This window comes from Coffea arabica, chromosome 3e (genome assembly GCF_036785885.1).
Source record: "Coffea arabica cultivar ET-39 chromosome 3e, Coffea Arabica ET-39 HiFi, whole genome shotgun sequence".
Taxonomy (NCBI): Eukaryota; Viridiplantae; Streptophyta; class Magnoliopsida; order Gentianales; family Rubiaceae; genus Coffea; species Coffea arabica.
Window position 1 is genome coordinate 5,947,153 of NC_092315.1, and position 18,184 is coordinate 5,965,336.

The following is an 18,184-nucleotide window of genomic DNA, read 5'->3' on the forward strand; positions in this document are numbered from 1 at the left end:
GATTATTAATTTATAGAGATTTTATTGTCAACACAAAATTTGACCATTAAACTATGTTCTTACCTTGCTTACTTTGTGGTAATTTTTTTTCTCGATGTCTTTGTAATTCTAAATTGCAATTGCAAAAATAAAGAAACTATGAGTTGGAACCAAAAAAAAAAAACCTAGTATGTTTTCATCTAATTGCATTCAAGAAAACTACTAAGTTTTTAAATACTAGGTTTTACACCCATTTTATATTTTTAAACTGTCTCCTTGTTGCTTTTCTTTGCCTTTGTAAATTTATAAGTAGAATTTATCACTAAGCATAATATAAAAGGATAAACGTACAAGCCAAGAAGCCAACTTGAGCAACAGTGAAAACTAGTAATTCTTTTCTTTTCTTCTCTCCAACTAAACTCTTAAAACAATTGAAAACCATTTATCTTAGGCAATATTTATTTTACATACCACTAAATTACTAATCAAAATAAATTCATAAGTAGAATTTATTTATTTTCTTTCAATAAAAAAACAAATTGTAAAAAAAAAAAAAGTACTTAAGTTGCAAAATCACCCTTCTAAGGTGCCACTCCTTAATGCAACGCCTCCAGCGGAGGCCGTTCAAACACTGCTAAACCCTGTCTTCTCTCTTGTTTTCTCCTTTTTCCTCTGAAGACCAAAAATGGCTTCCGGGCCTTCCAGCGGCAGAAATAACCAGACCAAGAAGAAGCTAAAGAAAGAAAAGAAACGAGCCGGAGTTAAATCGGAGGAGCAACTCGAACGGTTTGATTCACTTCCCTGGAACCCATCTCTCCCCGATAAAGACGATGCTTATTCTTTCCTTATTGGCTCCAATGAGCTCGAAGGAGGTTCCCTCCCCCTACCTTTTCTTATCAAATTTAAATTTGGTGATAAATTTCAATTCTTTTTCTGACTTGTATGGTTAGATTTTTATTGGGAGAAGAAGATTTAGATCAAACTTGCGTGAAAAATAAGGCCATTTTGTTTTTATGCTTACTCTTGATTAAAGTTCGTGTTAGTTAACTTAATTGCATCAAGTCCTTGGATTTTCACGGTTTTCTTGTGGAAATTGTGATAACTATTAAGCTTTGAAAACTTCCAGTTTCTAAAGATTTTTTTTTTTTTTGGCTTAAATTATTATACCAGAAAAGCGAAGTAAAAGTTAAGCTATTTTAGGGAATTGAATGGAGGTTGTTACTATAATTTAGATACTTGGTGAAAGTTTAGTTTTTTGTTGCTGAGTTTTAAGGTTGTCTTGTTATTAATTTGAATTTTATGATTGTTGGACTGAGATGGAGCTTTTTGTTTGATTTTTTTAATGTTGGTTTCGATTTTTAATGAATGTAGGATTTCTGTCGCTCGAAGAAATTGATGAGACAGAGTATGCATTGGACATTCCAAAGCCCCAAAATGAAAGCGCAAAGAAAATATTGAAAAGGAAGTCAAAATCGAAGAAAAGGAAGGTAAGTGAACATGATGACAGTTCTGTGGCTGAGGATGAGGGTGGAAATGAAGAGAGACCTGAAGAGGAGGAGGTGGTGGAGGGGGAACTGAAAGAATTGAAACAAAATAAGAAGAGAAAGAAGAAAAAAAAGAATAATACTCAAAAGAAGGGTAAGTTGGAAAATGCAGCTGAGGAAAATGCAGAACTAGCTGCCGGTGAGTGTTGCATGCATTAGTCTTCTTGCCTGTTTAGGTGATACCGCTCTTTCTGTTGTGCCTTATATGTGATATTACTGCTATCAAGTTCTAGGTCCTCTTTTAACTGTATGTTACTGATACTTGCTTATCTTATGTATATACTGAATGTGGTCATTTGTTAATATTCTAAGGTGGTGCTCTCCTTAGTTGCAATATAATTCATATAATGTGCTTGACAATGTTGTGCTACTGATTAGGGATTCAATTTCTGACTTTTTACATTCGTCAAGTATCAGTGGTCAGCATCATGTGGACTTCATTTCTTCTAATTTAATATCATACATAGAGTATTAGTGTGTTGGTGATGGATTTGTTTTACTATGGTTTTATTTCTTGGAAACACGAATATTCTCATAATCAAAGTACATGCATTTTTGCACATATGTGAAACACTTGGACTCTTCAAAAACTTTTGATGCACGTCTGACGGTGTTGTGACTTTTATTTTTTTTCCATTTTGGATAATAACAGTAAAAAACCTCATAAACTCAACATTGAAATGCAACTACCGTGAGTTATACTTTGAGATGCATAGTATGTGTTTAAGAAGAAAAATTAGCTGATATGTTGATATTCTGCTGATATTATCTTGTCTATCATGTCTGCGAATCATTTCCTCAGGTCTGACAATATATTTGTTGTTGTTGAGTTTATTTAATAGGAACTTATTTTTTGGTAGACAGTTCCTAGTGGATTTGATTTATTATTTTTTCGGCTTTAGTGAATGTTTGGCTGTGATTGGGTAATTCCATTGGACTGTTGCCGTTAGATACTTTGTAATTCTAAAGAAACGTGACCTAAAAAATGTTGCTCTTTAGTTGCCGATGGCAAGGAGGATGTTGATGAGGAATCGGTTGATGAAAGTGAATACTTGGCATGGAACGAGCTTAGACTTCATCCTCTGCTAATGAAATCAATACACAGGCTGAAATTTAAAGAACCAACACCGATACAGAAAGCATGTATTCCTGCTGCAGCTCATCAAGGAAAGGTTGAGTTTTAATTGACCCGTTGTAACTTTTGCTTAAAGCAAAGATAATATGATATTCATGTTGTTGAGTTTGGTTGACAGGATGTTGTTGGTGCTGCAGAGACTGGGTCTGGTAAAACACTTGCATTTGGTTTGCCCATTCTACAACGACTTCTAGAAGAACGAGACAAAGTTGAGAAGCTGATTTCAGAATATCAAGAGGCAGATGAAAGAATTGCTTCAAGAGGCTTTTTACGGGCTCTCATAATTACTCCTACTAGAGAACTTGCACTTCAGGTACTCCTATAGACTTCTCTCATGCTTCTGATCATTTGGTTTGTCAATCCTATGGAATAAAGAATTAGCTGATTTACCATTCTATGCTCTCTTGAGGTTGTAGGACTTATTTGATTTGGGGTAAACTGCACTACAACTCCTCTAGTATCTTGTTTACTTCTATTCCTACTTTTAATGTTTGGTTATTATCACATTGAAGTTGAATTTGAATTTATCATATAGATTATAAGAAATCTCACATTTTTCTGGATGTGGTTAGAGGTCCTGATCATCATCTGCAAGGAAGGCTTGATTAACAAATGCTTGTTTCTTATACATGACTGTATGAAGTTAAGAATTGGAAATTTGTGGGGGCAGTAATGATATTTAGCCCTAGTCAGAAAATCGGCCTGCTGGTTATGTCATTATTAGTCTGTTCTTTAATAGTTAATGTAGCATGGATTGCTATTGTTGCATCTTGCTTGGGTGGCTCAGAATCAACCACATGATCCAAGAGTGCTAAAGTTTCCTGCCTTGTAGTTACTGTAGTCTCCATTTAGAATCAAAGGTAAGGTAGGCTATACTTACTCTATGAAAGTTTCCCATCCTGCCTTGTAGTTACTGTATTCTGCAGGAGAATGAGTATTAACCTGGCTAGTTTTGGAGTGTTGGCTGGATTAGTTAGCTATGCATTTGTTTGAATTGTTCAACATCTCAGACTTTGCCTAAACAGGATAACTGCAAGTGGTACTACGACTGATCATCAAGCTATACATATCCTGTGATATTGAAAAAGAAAATTGAAATCCTAAGTCGGAAGATAAATAAAAAGAAAAAGTTGAGCTTTAGACGTTTTTGTTGTCTGTAATGCTCATTGTCGTTGTTGTCTTTCTTGGCTCTTTCCTATAGGTCACAGATCATCTCAAGGAAGTTGCAAAGCCTACCAATGTTAGGGTGGTGCCCATTGTTGGTGGGATGTCAACAGAGAAACAGGAAAGACTACTTAAATCAAGGCCTGAGATTGTTGTTGGAACTCCAGGGAGATTATGGGAGCTCATGTCCGGTGGAGCGGTTCATCTTACAGAGGTTTGTGCTCATTTACTTGGTATGCGACTGATAAAAGATTTTTATGCTAGTTTTACAGTTTGCTAAGTGGGGAAGAGGTGTTCAAAGCACTTGCTTTCATTGCTAATTGTGTTTTTAGTTATTTGAATGAATTGCAGAATCATGGGCTACCACTTAAGTTGTCAAGTTTCCCTCGTGGGTTGTGCTTTCATATCTCATCATCCTGATAAATGCTTTGAATTCTGATTCCAGTACTTATTTAAGGTTCTGACAATATCACATTATGGAACTAGATAATTAATTACTTTTTATTGTCATTTAAGAGTGTTCATTGACACAAAGGCTACAGTGATCATGCCTCATGGTAGTTTAGAAATAAGCTAATCAGACATGATAATATCCGTGAGAAGTGTAAACAGCTGATGGGTTAAAATGGTGTCCCAAAAATGATATTATATTCACGTGTGGAGAGTTTTATCTCATCCTTTTTTTTGTTTTGGTTGTTTTTTTGGGGGATGGGAAGAAGATGGTACACTGCATTGTTAAAGAGTGGTCAGAGAGGATGCAAAAGTGCCATTGGAAAATGAAAAATTTTCTTTGCAGTTGCTGATCCTATTGTCAATATCACTAAACTTGGGACCACCTTTGTCTGTTGAAGCACTGTTTCCTGATGTGTAGTATCTTGAATTCTGTGGTCAGCATCAAGTCCCAAAGTCACTTCCACCAGGGCTTTTGTTGCCTTTTTTTTTCGCAGCATCACGAGTCTAGCATTTAATTTTCTTTTTGAAAATTTTCTTCAAACTATTTCTTCACCCACCCAATCGCTTCTGCAGCTTCATTCGCTGTCTTTTTTTGTGCTGGATGAGGCTGATCGCATGATTGAAAATGGCCATTTTCGTGAGTTGCAGTCCATAATTGATATGCTTCCGGTGACTAGTGGATCAGATGATGCTCAATCTCATAATACAGAAAGCTGTGTTACAGTTTCAAGCTTGCAAAGAAAGAAAAGACAAACTTTTGTTTTCTCTGCTACTATTGCGCTTTCTGCTGATTTTCGTAAGAAGCTAAAGCGTGGATCCCTGAAGTCTAAGCCAAATGACGGGTTAAATTCCATAGAAACTCTCTCTGAGCGAGCTGGAATGAGAGCAAGTGCTGCAATTATTGATCTAACCAACGCCTCAATTCTGGCACATAATTTGGAGGAATCATTTATTGAGTATGTTTTGTTCTCTTTAACTTCTTTGTTTGGCATTCAAAATTTTTGCTCTTATAGAAGGCTTGGGTATCTGACTTAATTAGCATTGGAAATTTCCTTGAACTTTATTGCTGGGTTCCGTATTTCTCATCCTTCTGTTGGTTGTCCTAATCTCTCCAGTTAGATTTAACTGTTGCATTAAGTTTGCAGGTGCAAGGAAGAAGATAAAGATGCTTATTTATTCTATCTATTAAGCCTCCATGGACAAGGCCGAACCATTATTTTCTGCACATCAATTGCGGCTTTACGCCACATTTCTTCCATTCTGCGCATTCTTGACATAAACGTTTGGACCCTGCATGCCCAAATGCAGCAGCGAGCACGCCTTAAGGTTTGTCCTGCAGTTACTCTTGGATTTTTGGTTTTATGCGCTCCCTTGCATGTACTTGTTTTCTTTCTGAGATATGTTCCAGGATTCGGTTTACAGGATTTTAAGACATTACCATGCCCACAAATGTTTTCTATTAAAAACAAACATCCAGTTGACCTAAGTGCTCTTTGCTGATTTCCCTATGCCCTTCAAAATTTGATGAAGACTCTTTTAACAATGTTGATACCAGTGTAATATGAGATAACTTTATTTGTGGATTCCGTGGTATCTTGTATAATTTGTGGATTCGTCTGGTAGTAACATACAAAATTTGGAGAAAACAATTCGGATTAACTAATTGTGATATGTTTGAAAACATAAACTATATTTTGTGGGGATAATCTTGGGATGGATATGGTAGGAGGTGGAAGAATTTGGAACAATCTAATGAAATATTGGTTATATAAGGTGTAATTAGAGAGAACTTACGAATCTCTCTAGGAAATCAGATAAGTTTTTCATTATTATTTATGCCATCTACAAACCATTTAAGAAGAGTGGGTTTGATAATTATTGACACTTAAAGCTAGGAGAAGAGTAGAATTGAAAGTACAATAGAAGATAATGGGTAACTGTAGGTGGTATGGAATGAGGCTTTTATATAGTTGGGTTGAACTAATACCAAGAGACTTAGGTGGTTCATTCAAACCATTTTCCTTGTTTTGGACTTTTAGCAAGGGAACCTCATTCCACCTAAAAAGTACAAATGTAACAGCTAAGACACGTCATACATTTCATTCACTTTGGATAATTTTAATGAGAAAGTCAATTCACCAGGACTAGGACATAAGATTTTGAGCACTTGCTCAACAACAGAATGGAGAGGTTGCTGTAAAGGGTTTTTCCTTTTGTATAAAAAACTAATATCTAAGGTTGACCTTTTCTTATTAGTTAATTTGATAATTTAATAAAGTGCCTAGCCTTCTAAAGCTGAAGTTAAAGGGGATCTGCTATTGGTTCCTTGGATCATACTACTGCTTGCTTGTGCTATATATTTCAGACAAACAATGTCATCAAAGACCTTATTCTTTTCAGTTATTAGCAATTGTATAATTGCTGGTGTTTCTTGTCCTTGGTTCTGCAGTATAATGGTTAACATGTAACTGATTGTCTCTTTGAGGATGTTAAGTCTAAACTTGAGGGAAGGATAATGCTCCCTGTAATTTTCTGCAGGAGAGAACTCAAAATTTTTTCTCAATTTATAACTAGTAGAAGACAGCGAAACAAGGAAGATCATATTCTCTTTTTTCCTGTTGTGAAGTCTCTTCTGTGTTAGAATTTTTCATCCAAATCTAGCTTCCCTTCTACTTTTGTACCATCTGTTCTTAATCCTACTCGCCATTGCAGGCAGTTGATCGTTTTCGTGCTACTGAGCATGGTATACTTATTGCCACTGATGTTGCAGCAAGAGGACTTGATATTCCTGGTGTACGAACCGTCATTCACTACCAGCTTCCACATTCAGCTGAAGTTAGTAAACTCCAACAATAAATATGAGTAAATTTGTGGGATGTTACTATGTTGACTGAATGAACATCATTTCATAGGTTTATGTTCATAGAAGTGGAAGAACAGCCAGGGCTCTTTCTGATGGATGCAGTATTGCTCTAATCTCCCCAAATGAAACATCAAAATTTGCTGGTTTGTGCAAATCATTTGCAAAGGTAAGTGTTAATTTTTGTTTGACTTCACTCATGGTTGGTAGATGCATTGACTATCTGACGGAAGAGATTATTAGTGTATAAATGGAATGGAATTAGTGGATCTTTATAGACTGGGATGTTATGAAAGAGTGCAGTTGAAGTTGTTACATGTCTGACATACTGCATGGTTTATGGTACAAGATGAGTTTTAACTGTCTTATAGAGGGCAGCTAGATGAAACTGTCTGGCCAGTAACATGTATATGTACTCAAGTGTTGTCTGGAATTTGTTTTTTCTGATTCATTGGAGTACTTCATGCTCAAGTTTGTGACTAAAAGATAATTATGAACCAATTTGTCCGCATACCCTGTAATCTTATATTGACAGACTGGTCCTCTCCCTCATTTTACACATGTTATCACGGTGGTGGTTGCTTGTCTTGTCCTCTACATGATTTAATATAACCATGGAACAGGCTATGAAGTTTGCAAAAAGTTTTTGCTTAGCTTTGCTGGTTCTCCTTCTTATAGTCCTCTCTGTGGATGCCTTTGTTTTCAATGTTTCAATGGGTGTATTAGGAGAGGAAGGAGGGAGCCGTTTGACGTGTAGGGTTAGATTAAATTGCCCTGACATGCTTACTTCAGGAAAAAAAAAATTTTGAGTGATATTTAAATTTTCATTAAGATGCCATTACTTTTTTTTTTTTACAGGAAAATTTTCGGAGATTTCCTATAGACATTTCATACATGCCGGAGGTTATGAAACGATTATCTCTTGCTCGTCAAATAGATAAAATCTTGCGGAAAGACTCCCAGGTATTAAAACTATTTGTGTTTTTCATTTTCGGTCGACCTATGGGATTTATATTTCATGTTTTTATTATCAGAATTTCTTTTTGTAAAAAAATAACAATTAGCACTTGGCGGCAGTGATCTAAAATTAAAATGAGTAGTAGGATATCCACATCATCCTGTTACGATAGGATTGGAATTGTTCAGATGTGTTATTGTCTTTATCAAGTTTTAATATTTCAGGGATAACTGATTACCGGAGATTTGAAGTGAATGGTTGTCTTTAGCTGTGATTTTCTGCACCAATTTTCTTCATTTCTCCTTTTCTTGTGCATTTACTACATTTCTAAATTTTATGTTCCAGGAAAAAGCCAAGAAGAGCTGGCTTGAGAGGAATGCAGAGTCAATTGAATTAGTTCTAGATGATAATGATAGTGAGGATGAAAGAGTGAACAAACACAAACAGAAGAAAGCCTCTTCTGCTCACCTAAAAAAGATGCAACAGGTATCCTCTTCTCATAGCTATCCTTTGCCATTGCACACTGCAGACACTTCTTTGTCATTTTTTATTTGTCACTGCACCATAATTGAATCTTCATATGTACCATTTGTTGTTATCAGCTGATACTTTATATTGGATTTAATTGTGGCGAAGTAAGTTTATGAAGTCAAATTCACTTAATGAGTGCATCATTTTAAAGGTGGTTTTTTTTTTTTTTTTTTTTTTTTTTGCTTTTCTAAATTTGCAGGAGTTGAATACTCTTCTCTGTCGGCCATTGCAACCCAAAACATTTTCGAATCGCTTCTTGGCAGGGGTAAGTGAATAGGGTTTAGACTTGTATAGATATCTTTATACACATATGCCTACATACAGTAATCTATGTGTACAATAAAGATTTATGTTTTTTGGGTTTTTACTCGGTAATAGTATGTATATTTGCTTGTACATGTCTGTATGGTTCAATTAAGCTAGGACTTAGTTTACTTCAGTTAGTTTCAACTGGTGGGTGCAATTTACGAATCAGAGAGATCAGAGTAAAATAATTTGAAAAGTAAGAGCATTAATTTAGATCATATTTTGAGGTGCTCAATAACATGAAATTACAAATTTTGTTTCTACTTTGGTGACACAACATAAGTTTATCCTCTTGAATAGCAAAATTGAAGAAATCTATTTGTAAAATGATCAATGGTACAGAAGTTGTAAGTACCATGGGCTGAGTTTGAGAGTTCCTATTCAGTTTATTTGGATTGCTCTTGTTCAAAAAAGAGTTGGTGATTGAGGTGAAGAAAGCTTTGGCTTAAGAAGTTATAGTTCTATTGAAGACAAACTGGATGCATATGTAAATTGAAGTGAATATTTTGAGTATATTGAGCCTATTGTACAATTTGAATTTTCTCATTCATTAGCTCTCTGTGTTTTAAGCGTGTTTCTTGAAACAATATCTAGCTGTTACATTCAGGAATTCATGTCAGATTTACATAGTGGAGAATCAAGCTTCTTGTTTTATCTTGAAGAATTTGAATTTCTGACTTCAATGTGAAGCATTGAAATTTCAATAACAGGGTGAAAATAAGATGTCATTCACAGATGCAGTTTGAAGTTTCTGAAAGTGAAAATTTGAGGCTTATAATATACATTTGGTACTTGTTTATTGCAATGTGCTGTTGTTTTCTTTTTAATGGCTGTAGAGACTTGTGATGGACTGTCAGGAAAACTTGATTATACAGCTATACAGTGAAACTTAAGATCCTCATCATGATTTTGTCACAGAGGGTGTGTAACATAGTTCAGTGGAAACATACTTCTAATTACCTTGATGATTTTCTGAATAAAAACTAGCTTAGCTTTTGTTAGTTCTAAAACAGAAAGCAGATGACTGATTTTTTCTCAGGCTGGTGTTTCACCTGTCCTTCAAAACCAATTTGAGGAATTAGCTAGGCAGAAACTTGCAGATTCAAATACTTCAGCACAAAACAAAAGGAGAAAATTGGTGATTATTGGCCAGGATTGCGTGGAACCTCTTCAGGCACTTAGAAGCACTGGAGAAGAGGTAATGCTGCAGTTTTCTGAACTGTTTTGTCCTTTTCAGTGTTTTAGTATGTATAATCAAACCCATCTGTGTTGTTGAGTGTTATGTGCTCTATTTCAATAGATGATAACTCTTACTTTTTCTGTTGATGTACCAATATCCACAATGATGGAGTTTCCAAAAATTTTACCCAGAGCGTACTGCGGTGTGGTCTTGAATTTTGGTTTTTTCAGTGTTAATTTACTCAAATCATATTTTAATGAAGGTTGGGACCAATAACCAGGCTACTCTCTCTCCATTCAGGTCAATGTGTGTTCTGCTGATTTGGAGCAATTTGCATCCATAGCATTGCCACAGCAAGTCATTTATACATGCTGATTAATTTTGCTAATACATATTACATAGTTCTTCACTATGCCGGTTATGAACTTATAATAGGTAAATGGTTTTCTCCAGTGCATGATATGTTACTTTTGAAGTTCAAGTTTGGTTTGGTTTCTCCACTTTTAAGTACAGGAAACCCAATCTAAACCAATTTTTTGGTCTTCTGAACTATAAATTGGTTACCTTTCTGTCTAGGTTTGGTCAGACAGGGAAGATTTTTTTCGGGTTTCTACTCTGTTAATGGAGATTAACTTTAGTTCTGCATGCTAAAATCTTCACTATATGCCAACTTGTGCACAGCTTACTGCTTGGTGTCCTATTCAACCTTCCAAATGATTTTACGCTTTTAACTTTCTTTAAAGCTGGTGATTATGCATCTTTGCATTCACTAAAATAACTGCATTCTTTCTCATATTCAGGCCTGCCAAGATCTGAAAGAGATTGCAGAGAAAAGAAAGAACATGGAAAACTTGAGAAGGAAGAGGAAAGAAGAGAAAAAACGTAGTGTTTATCTTATCATGACAGTTCTCATCTTCATCCCATTTCTTTTTCTAGAGCATAACACTCATTGATATTTCTTTTCACCCATCCAGGTTTGCATGATCAAAGGCGAAAGCAGAGGAAGAAGCTAAAAGGGGGAAGTTAGTGAAGCCGTGGGAGTACTACTAAAGATTCTAAAAGAAAACGATTCAGCACGTAATTCTTCTGATAGGTCAGTTTAACAGTGGCACGGCCTGGTCCTGGGGGAATGATGGGAAGGGAATCTAGTCGACACCATGCATTGTTGGTTGATTCTTTTTTCAATGGCAGCAACTTTACGAAAAACATCTCATGGATAGCTCCACAACTATTCTACAGCTTCAACTAGTAGGGACGAAGCAGTGGTATTCCCCCATCTAATTTCATTTTCATTCTTGACACGAAGATTTACTTAGGTGTTTAGGGATATTTTGATGGCAATACTTGATTGTATGTTTCCTTTCTGAAAGTGCCAAGGCATTGTCAAAGAAAATTACACTAACATATACTAGTTGTTTTCTTTTAAATGCAATTCTTGTCATAGCATCCCAGTAGAATGCCTATACTTGTACTTGAAGTCCCACCTATTCCTGTGGGAACCTATTTTAGTTGTTTGATTTTATATGTTTTTTGCTCCATTCTATGGGTTTACCTGTAACTCTGTGGTAATTCTGATTAAAGGCTCTGCCATGCCCATGCCCTTGTGTTTCTTCTAATCATTGGCAGAGTGCATTAGGCGCACACTGGAAAATTTCAATCCGTCAACTTCACTGAAAATATGGGAATCAATCAAACCTTTCTTTTTTCCGCTTTTGTTATATAGATGGTGGTACTAATTTTGGGCTCAAGCTTTGACATTCATTAGTCATTTTCCTATGAAAAGCAAACGATCTGGAAATGAGTTTGCATTTGACTTTGATTACGTGCATTTCTTAAATACAGGGCAGAAAACGGGCAAACAACTTGCATGAGTTTTTTGAATTTTAGCTGTAGACTTTTGCATCCATTTGTGTGGTTCTCGATTAATCATGTATTCATCTGCATAACAGACCTTGACATTGTTCACTTTTAGAGCGTCCGGTACGACTAAGACAGGCTGAATATTATTGGAACCAACCGTAATTGATTAAGCCTAAGGAGCCATTTGATTCAAGTTTCACAAAATCTATCACTGCATAGGGGTATGATAAACTGAGGAATGGTAATAAGTTTGATAAAAACCCATAAAGTGTCAGGTAAATGTACAGCAATGAGTTTTAGTAACACAAAAATAATGGATAAGTGAGTAATCATGAAACCTGTAGAAGGGGTCTGTGAAATCCATTAATTGATTCTGATTGACCTTACACAAATATTATGTATGGTTATGATTGAAATTGAAATTCATTCCTTGTCTTGAAAACTCACCAACCAAACGGTTCCTAACTTTTCTATAATTAATCATTAGGGATGGTGAGGATTAAACTTGTATATATTTTTTAAAATTTTGAGATAAATTCCGTTAATGTAGTTTGATTTTGGTTTGTTATATAAAGATGAAACTTGTGGGATTAATAAACTTTTGATTAATTGCTACATATGAAAATGAGAATGTTCTAAGTTCAGTCAACTAACCTAGAGGGTGATAGATACTTGTATGCGTTGTAAAATTCATGTCTGACTCTACATAATATAAAAAAAATTCTTGTACCAAGCTTTAATCATTAAAATTCAAAATCGATTTCTCGAACCAAACATATTTTACAAATTTAAACTTTCTACTTGAATAATTTCTGAGAGGGGGAAAAACCATCCATGTCATTTTTTTATTAAAAAAAAGAAGAAATTTTATTTACGAGACTTCCAAGAAATCGTCCAGCACTATTTGCTTGACAAAAGCAAGCGATAAGTTCCGAAGGGATTCAATCGAGTTGCTACCGTACAGAAAGGCGAGTTAAGATTTATCTTTTCCTAGTTATGCGATATGACTTGATCATACCCAGATCTACGCGCATGTGTTCCTTTCTTTTCCACTTTCCCGCGTGAACAGATTTCGCAATTAACAAATAATAGTGTCTAAAATTGAAAAGTGAAATAAGTCAAAAACATGATCGAATGGAAAAGGTAACAAGAAATTAACTAAAACAAAAAAATTAACTACCAGTTACTATCTCAGAGTATAAGTCATCAACTAGCTCTGGAGATTCGTTTGTACTGATCCGTGAGTCTCCTGAATCAGTCGTCATCCTTCTTTGCCATCTACAGCAATTAAACACATTAAAACTTTCAGCACACAAAAAAAAGGCAAAATGATGGCACATATTTATATGTAGATTATTTTTGGGTATAAAACCTTATCCTGTTAATAAAATAATTAAACTCAATACCGCTAAAGTAAGTTTTTCTCTTTTTTCCCATTTTTGGAACAACACTAACTGTAAATTGGGTAAAGAGTTGATGTTTCAAGGATCAACATAGGGCCATTAGCTTGAGAAATTACGATATGAGAGGAGGACACAAAAAATTAGCGATATCGCCAGGGTCCTCATGGAGAGTAAATTTACAGCAATAAGTTTTAGTAACACAAAAATAATGGATAAGTGAAACTCTACTCTTTAGTAGTTAATCATGAAACCTAAAGAAGGGGTCTATGAAATCCATTAGTTATCTCTAATTGACCTTACACAAATATTATGTGTGGTTATGATTGAAATTGAAATTCATTCCTTGTCTTGAAAACTCACTTACCAAACAGTCCCTAACTTTTCTATAATTAATTATTAGGGATGGTGAGGATTAAAATTGTATATATTTTTTTTTAATTTTGAGTATAATTCTGTTAATGTAGTTTGATTTTGGTCTGTTATATAAAGGTGAAACTTGTGGGGTCAATAAACTTTTGATTAACTGCTACATATGACAAAGAGAATGTTCCAAGTTAAATCAACTAACCTAGAAGGTGATAGATGCTTGTATGCGTTGTAAAATTCATGTTTGACTCTACATAATACAAAAAAATTTCTTGTACCAAGCTTTCATCATTAAAATTCGAAACCGGTTTGTTGAACCAAACATAATTTACAATTTAAAACTTTCTACTTGAATAATTTCTGGTGGGGGGAAAACCATCCATGTCACTTTTTTATTAAAAAAAAGAAGAAATTTTATTTATGTGACTTCATAGAAATCGTCCAGCACTATTTGCTTGACAAAAGCAAGTGATAAGTTCCGAAGGGATTCAATCGAGTTGCCTCCGTACAGAAAGACAAGTTAAGATTTACCTTTTCCTGGTTATGTGACATGACTTGTTCATACCCAGATCTACGCGCAAGTGTTCCTTTCTTTAAGACTTTCCCGCGCGGTCAGATTTCGCAATTAACAAATATTAGAGTGTCTAAAATTGAAGGTGAAATAAGTCAAAAACATGATCGAATGGAAAAGGTAACAAGAAATTAACTAAAAAAAATTAACTACTAGCTACTAACTTAGAATATAAGTCATCAACTAGCTTTGGGAGCTCATTTGTACTGATCCGTGAGAGTCTCCTACAGCGGTCGTCATCCTTCTTTGCCATCTACAGCAATTAATCACATTAAAACTTTCAGCATACAAAAAAAAGGCAAAATGATGGCACATATTTTTATACAGATTATTTTTGCATATAAAACCTTATCCTATTAATAAAATAATTAAACTCAATACCGCTAAAGTAAGTTTTACTCATTTTTTTCCCATTTTTGGAACAACACTAACTGTCAAATGGGTAAAGCGTTGATGTTTCAAGGATCAATATAGAGCCATTCACTTGAGAGATTAAGATATAAGAGTAAGTCACAAAAGATAAGCGATATCGTCTGGGTCCTCATGAAAGGTAAATTTACAACAATGAGCTTTGGTAACACAAAAATAATGGATAAGTGATACTTTACTCTTTAGTTGTTAATCATGAAACCTATAGAAGGGGTCAATGAAATCCATTAATTGATTTTAATTGACCTGACACAAATATTATGTATGGTTATGATTGAAATTGAAATTCATTCCTTGTCTTGAAAACTCACTTACCAAACAGTTCCTAACTTTTCTATAATTAATTATTAGGGATGGTGAGGATTAAACTTGTATATATTTTTTTAATTTTGAGAATAATTCTGTTACTGTAGTTTGATTTTGGTCTGTCATATATAGATGAAACTTGTGGGGTCAATTAACTTTTGATTAATTGCTATATTTGAAAATGAGGATGTTCCAAGTTAAATCAACTAACCTAGAGAGTGATAGATACTTGCATGCATTCTAAAATTCATGTTTGACTCTACATAATACAAAAGAAATTCTTGTACCAAGCTTTCATCGTTAAAATTCAAAACCAATTTCTCGAACCAAACATATTTTACAAGGTATAACTTTCTACTTGAATAATTTCTAGTGGGGGGAAAACTATCCATGTCACTTTTTCTATTAAAAAAAAAGAAGAAATTTTTTTTATGAGACTTCCAAGAAATCGTCCAACATGATTTGCTTGACAAAAGCAAGCGATAAGTTCCGAAGGGATTCAATCGCGTTGCTACCGTACAGAAAGACGAGTTAAGATTTACCTTTTCCCGATTATGCGACATGACTTGATCATACCCAGATCTACGTGCATGTGTTCCTCTCTTTTCCACTTTTCCGTGCGACCAGATTTCACAATTAACAAATATTAGAGTATCTAAAGTTAAAAGTGAAATAAGTAAAAAACATGATCGAATGGAAAAAGTAACAAGAAATTAACTACTAGTTACTATCTCAGAGTATAAGTCATCAACTAGCTCTGGGGACTCGTTTGTACTGATCCGCGAGAGTCTCCTGCATCAGTCGTCATCCTTCTTCGCCCTCTATAGCAATTAAACACATTAAAACTTTCAGCCCAAAAAAAAGGGCAAAATGATGGCACATATTTATATGCAGATTATTTTTGCGTACAAAACCACATCCTGTTAGTAAAATAATTAAACTCAATACCGCTAATATAAGTTTTTCTCTTTTTTCCCCAATTTTGGAACAACACTAACTGTAAATTGGGTAAAGAGTTGATGTTTTAAGGATTAACATAGGGCCATTAGCTTGAGAGATTCCGATATGAGAGGAAGTCACAAAGGATATGCGATATCGCCCGGGTCCTTATGAAGGGTAAATTTACAGCAATGAGCTTTGGTAACACAAAAATAATGGATAAGTGAAACTCTGCACTTTAGTAGTTAATCATGAAACCTATAGAAGGGGTCTATGAAATCCATTTATTGACTCTAATTGACCTTACACAAATATATATGTATGGTTATGATTGAAATTGAAATTCATTCCTTGTCTTGAAAACTCACTTACGAAACAGTTTCTAACTTTTCTATAATTAATTATTAGGGATGGTGAGGATTAAACTTGTATATATTTTTTTAATTTTGAGAATAATTCTGTTACTGTAGTTTGATTTTGGTCTGTTATATAAAGATGAAACTTGTGGGGTCAATAAACTTTTGATTAATTGCTACATTTGAAAACGAGAATGTTCCAAGTTAAATCAACTAACACAGAGAGTGATAGATACTTGTATGCATTGTAAAATTCATGTTTGACTCTACATGATACAAAAAAATTCTTGTACCAAGCTTTCATCATTAAAATTCAAAACCAATTTCTCGAACCAAACATATTTTACGAGTTAAAACTTTCTACTTGAATAATTTCTAGTAAGGGGAAAACCTTCCATATCACTTTTTTTATTAAAAAAAGAAGAAATTTTATTTATGAGAATTCATAGAAATCGTCCAGCACTATTTGCTTGACAAAAGCATGCGATAAGTTCCGAAGGGATTCAATCGAGTTGCCTCCGTTAAGAAAGACGAGTTAAGATAGATCTACGTGCATGTGTTCTTTAACACTTTCCCGCATGGCTAGATTTCTCAATTAACAAATATTTGAGTGTCTAAAATTGAAGGTGAAATAAGTCAAAAACATGATTGAATGGAAAAGCTAACAAGAAATTAACTAAAAAAAAAAAATTAACTACCAGTTACTATCTCAGAGTATAAGTCATCAACTAGCTCTGGGAACTCGTTTGTATTGATCCGCGAGAGTCTCCTTAGTATCACGAAGGTCCACAATGAGTTCCATCCATTTTCTTTCTACTTGAATAATTTCTGGTGGGGGGAAAACCATCCATGTCACTTTTTTTATTAAAATAATGATGAAATTTTATTTATGAGACTCCATAGAAATCGTCCAACACTATTTGCTTGATAAAAGCAAGCGATAAATTCCGAAGGGATTCAATCGAGTTGTCACTGTACAGAAAGACGAGTTAAGATTTACCTTTTCTTGGTTATGTGACATGACTTGATCGTACCCAGATCTACGCGCATGTGTTCCTTTCTTTAACACTTTCCTACGTGACTAAATTTCGCAATTAACATATATTAGAGTGTCTAAAATTGAAGGTGAAATAAATCAAAAACATGATCGAATGGAAAAGGTAACAAGAAATTAACTAAAAAAAATCAACTAACACTTACTATCTCAGAATATAAGTCATCAACTAGCTCTGGAGACTCGTTTGTACTGATCCGTGAGAGTTTCCCGTAGCAGTCGTCATCCTTCTTTGCCATCTACAGCAATTAAACACATTAAAACTTTCAACACACAAAAAAAAGGCAAAATGATGGCACATATTTATATGCAGATTATTTTTGCGTATAAAACCTCATCTTGTTAATAAAATAATTAAACTCAATACCGCTGAACTAAGTTTTACTCTTTTTTTCCCATTTTTGGAACAACACTAACTGTAAATTGGGCAAGGAGTTGATGTTTCAAGGATCAACATAGGGCTATTAGCTTCAGAGATTACGATATGAGAAGAAGTCACAGAGGATAAGCAATATCGCCTGGGTCCTCATGAAGGGTAAATTTACAACAATGAGCTTTGGTAACACAAAAATAATGGATAAGTGAAACTCTGCTCTTTAGTTGTCAATCATGAAACCTATAGAAGGGGTCTATGAAATCCATTAATTGACTCTAATTGGCCTGACACAAATATTATGTATGGTTATGATTGAAATTGAAATTCATTCCTTGTCTTGAAAACTCACTTACCAAACAGTTCCTAACTTTTCTATAATTAATTATTAGGGATGGTGAGGATTAAAATTGTATA

General features: G+C 34.5%; 1 protein-coding gene across 5 annotated transcripts; it reads left to right on the forward strand.

The window, feature by feature from the left end:
* The first annotated feature begins 572 nt into the window (after positions 1-572).
* On the forward strand, positions 573-11,648 carry LOC113736243 (DEAD-box ATP-dependent RNA helicase 13). Of its 5 annotated transcripts, none has more exons than XM_027263126.2 (15): positions 573-851; positions 1,351-1,662; positions 2,523-2,695; positions 2,777-2,971; positions 3,860-4,036; positions 4,849-5,231; positions 5,421-5,601; positions 6,988-7,110; positions 7,188-7,304; positions 7,994-8,098; positions 8,439-8,579; positions 8,824-8,889; positions 9,970-10,128; positions 10,911-10,992; positions 11,085-11,648. In XM_027263126.2, exons 1-15 carry the CDS (start codon positions 665-667, stop codon positions 11,135-11,137), a joined length of 2,454 nt encoding a protein of 817 aa, XP_027118927.1. In that variant the 5' UTR covers positions 573-664; the 3' UTR covers positions 11,138-11,648. The 5 variants fall into 5 exon arrangements, 4 of the variants coding, with proteins under 4 accessions (XP_027118927.1, XP_027118929.1, XP_027118928.1 ...); XM_027263128.2 differs by having other exon boundaries at positions 4,924-5,231; XR_003459666.2 differs by lacking the exon at positions 11,085-11,648 and having other exon boundaries at positions 9,951-10,128; positions 10,911-10,960.
* The last annotated feature ends 6,536 nt before the right edge of the window (positions 11,649-18,184 follow it).

Excerpts from the sequence above, each read along its gene's own strand:
- LOC113736243 (XM_027263126.2), top strand. The coding sequence starts at position 665 with ATGGCTTCCGGGCCTTCCAGCGGCAGAAATAACCAGACCAAGAAGAAG. Across the intron at positions 4,037-4,848 it reads GAGCGGTTCATCTTACAGAG|CTTCATTCGCTGTCTTTTTT; the intron begins GTTTGTGCTCAT and ends TCGCTTCTGCAG. Across the intron at positions 7,305-7,993 it reads TGTGCAAATCATTTGCAAAG|GAAAATTTTCGGAGATTTCC; the intron begins GTAAGTGTTAAT and ends TTTTTTTTACAG.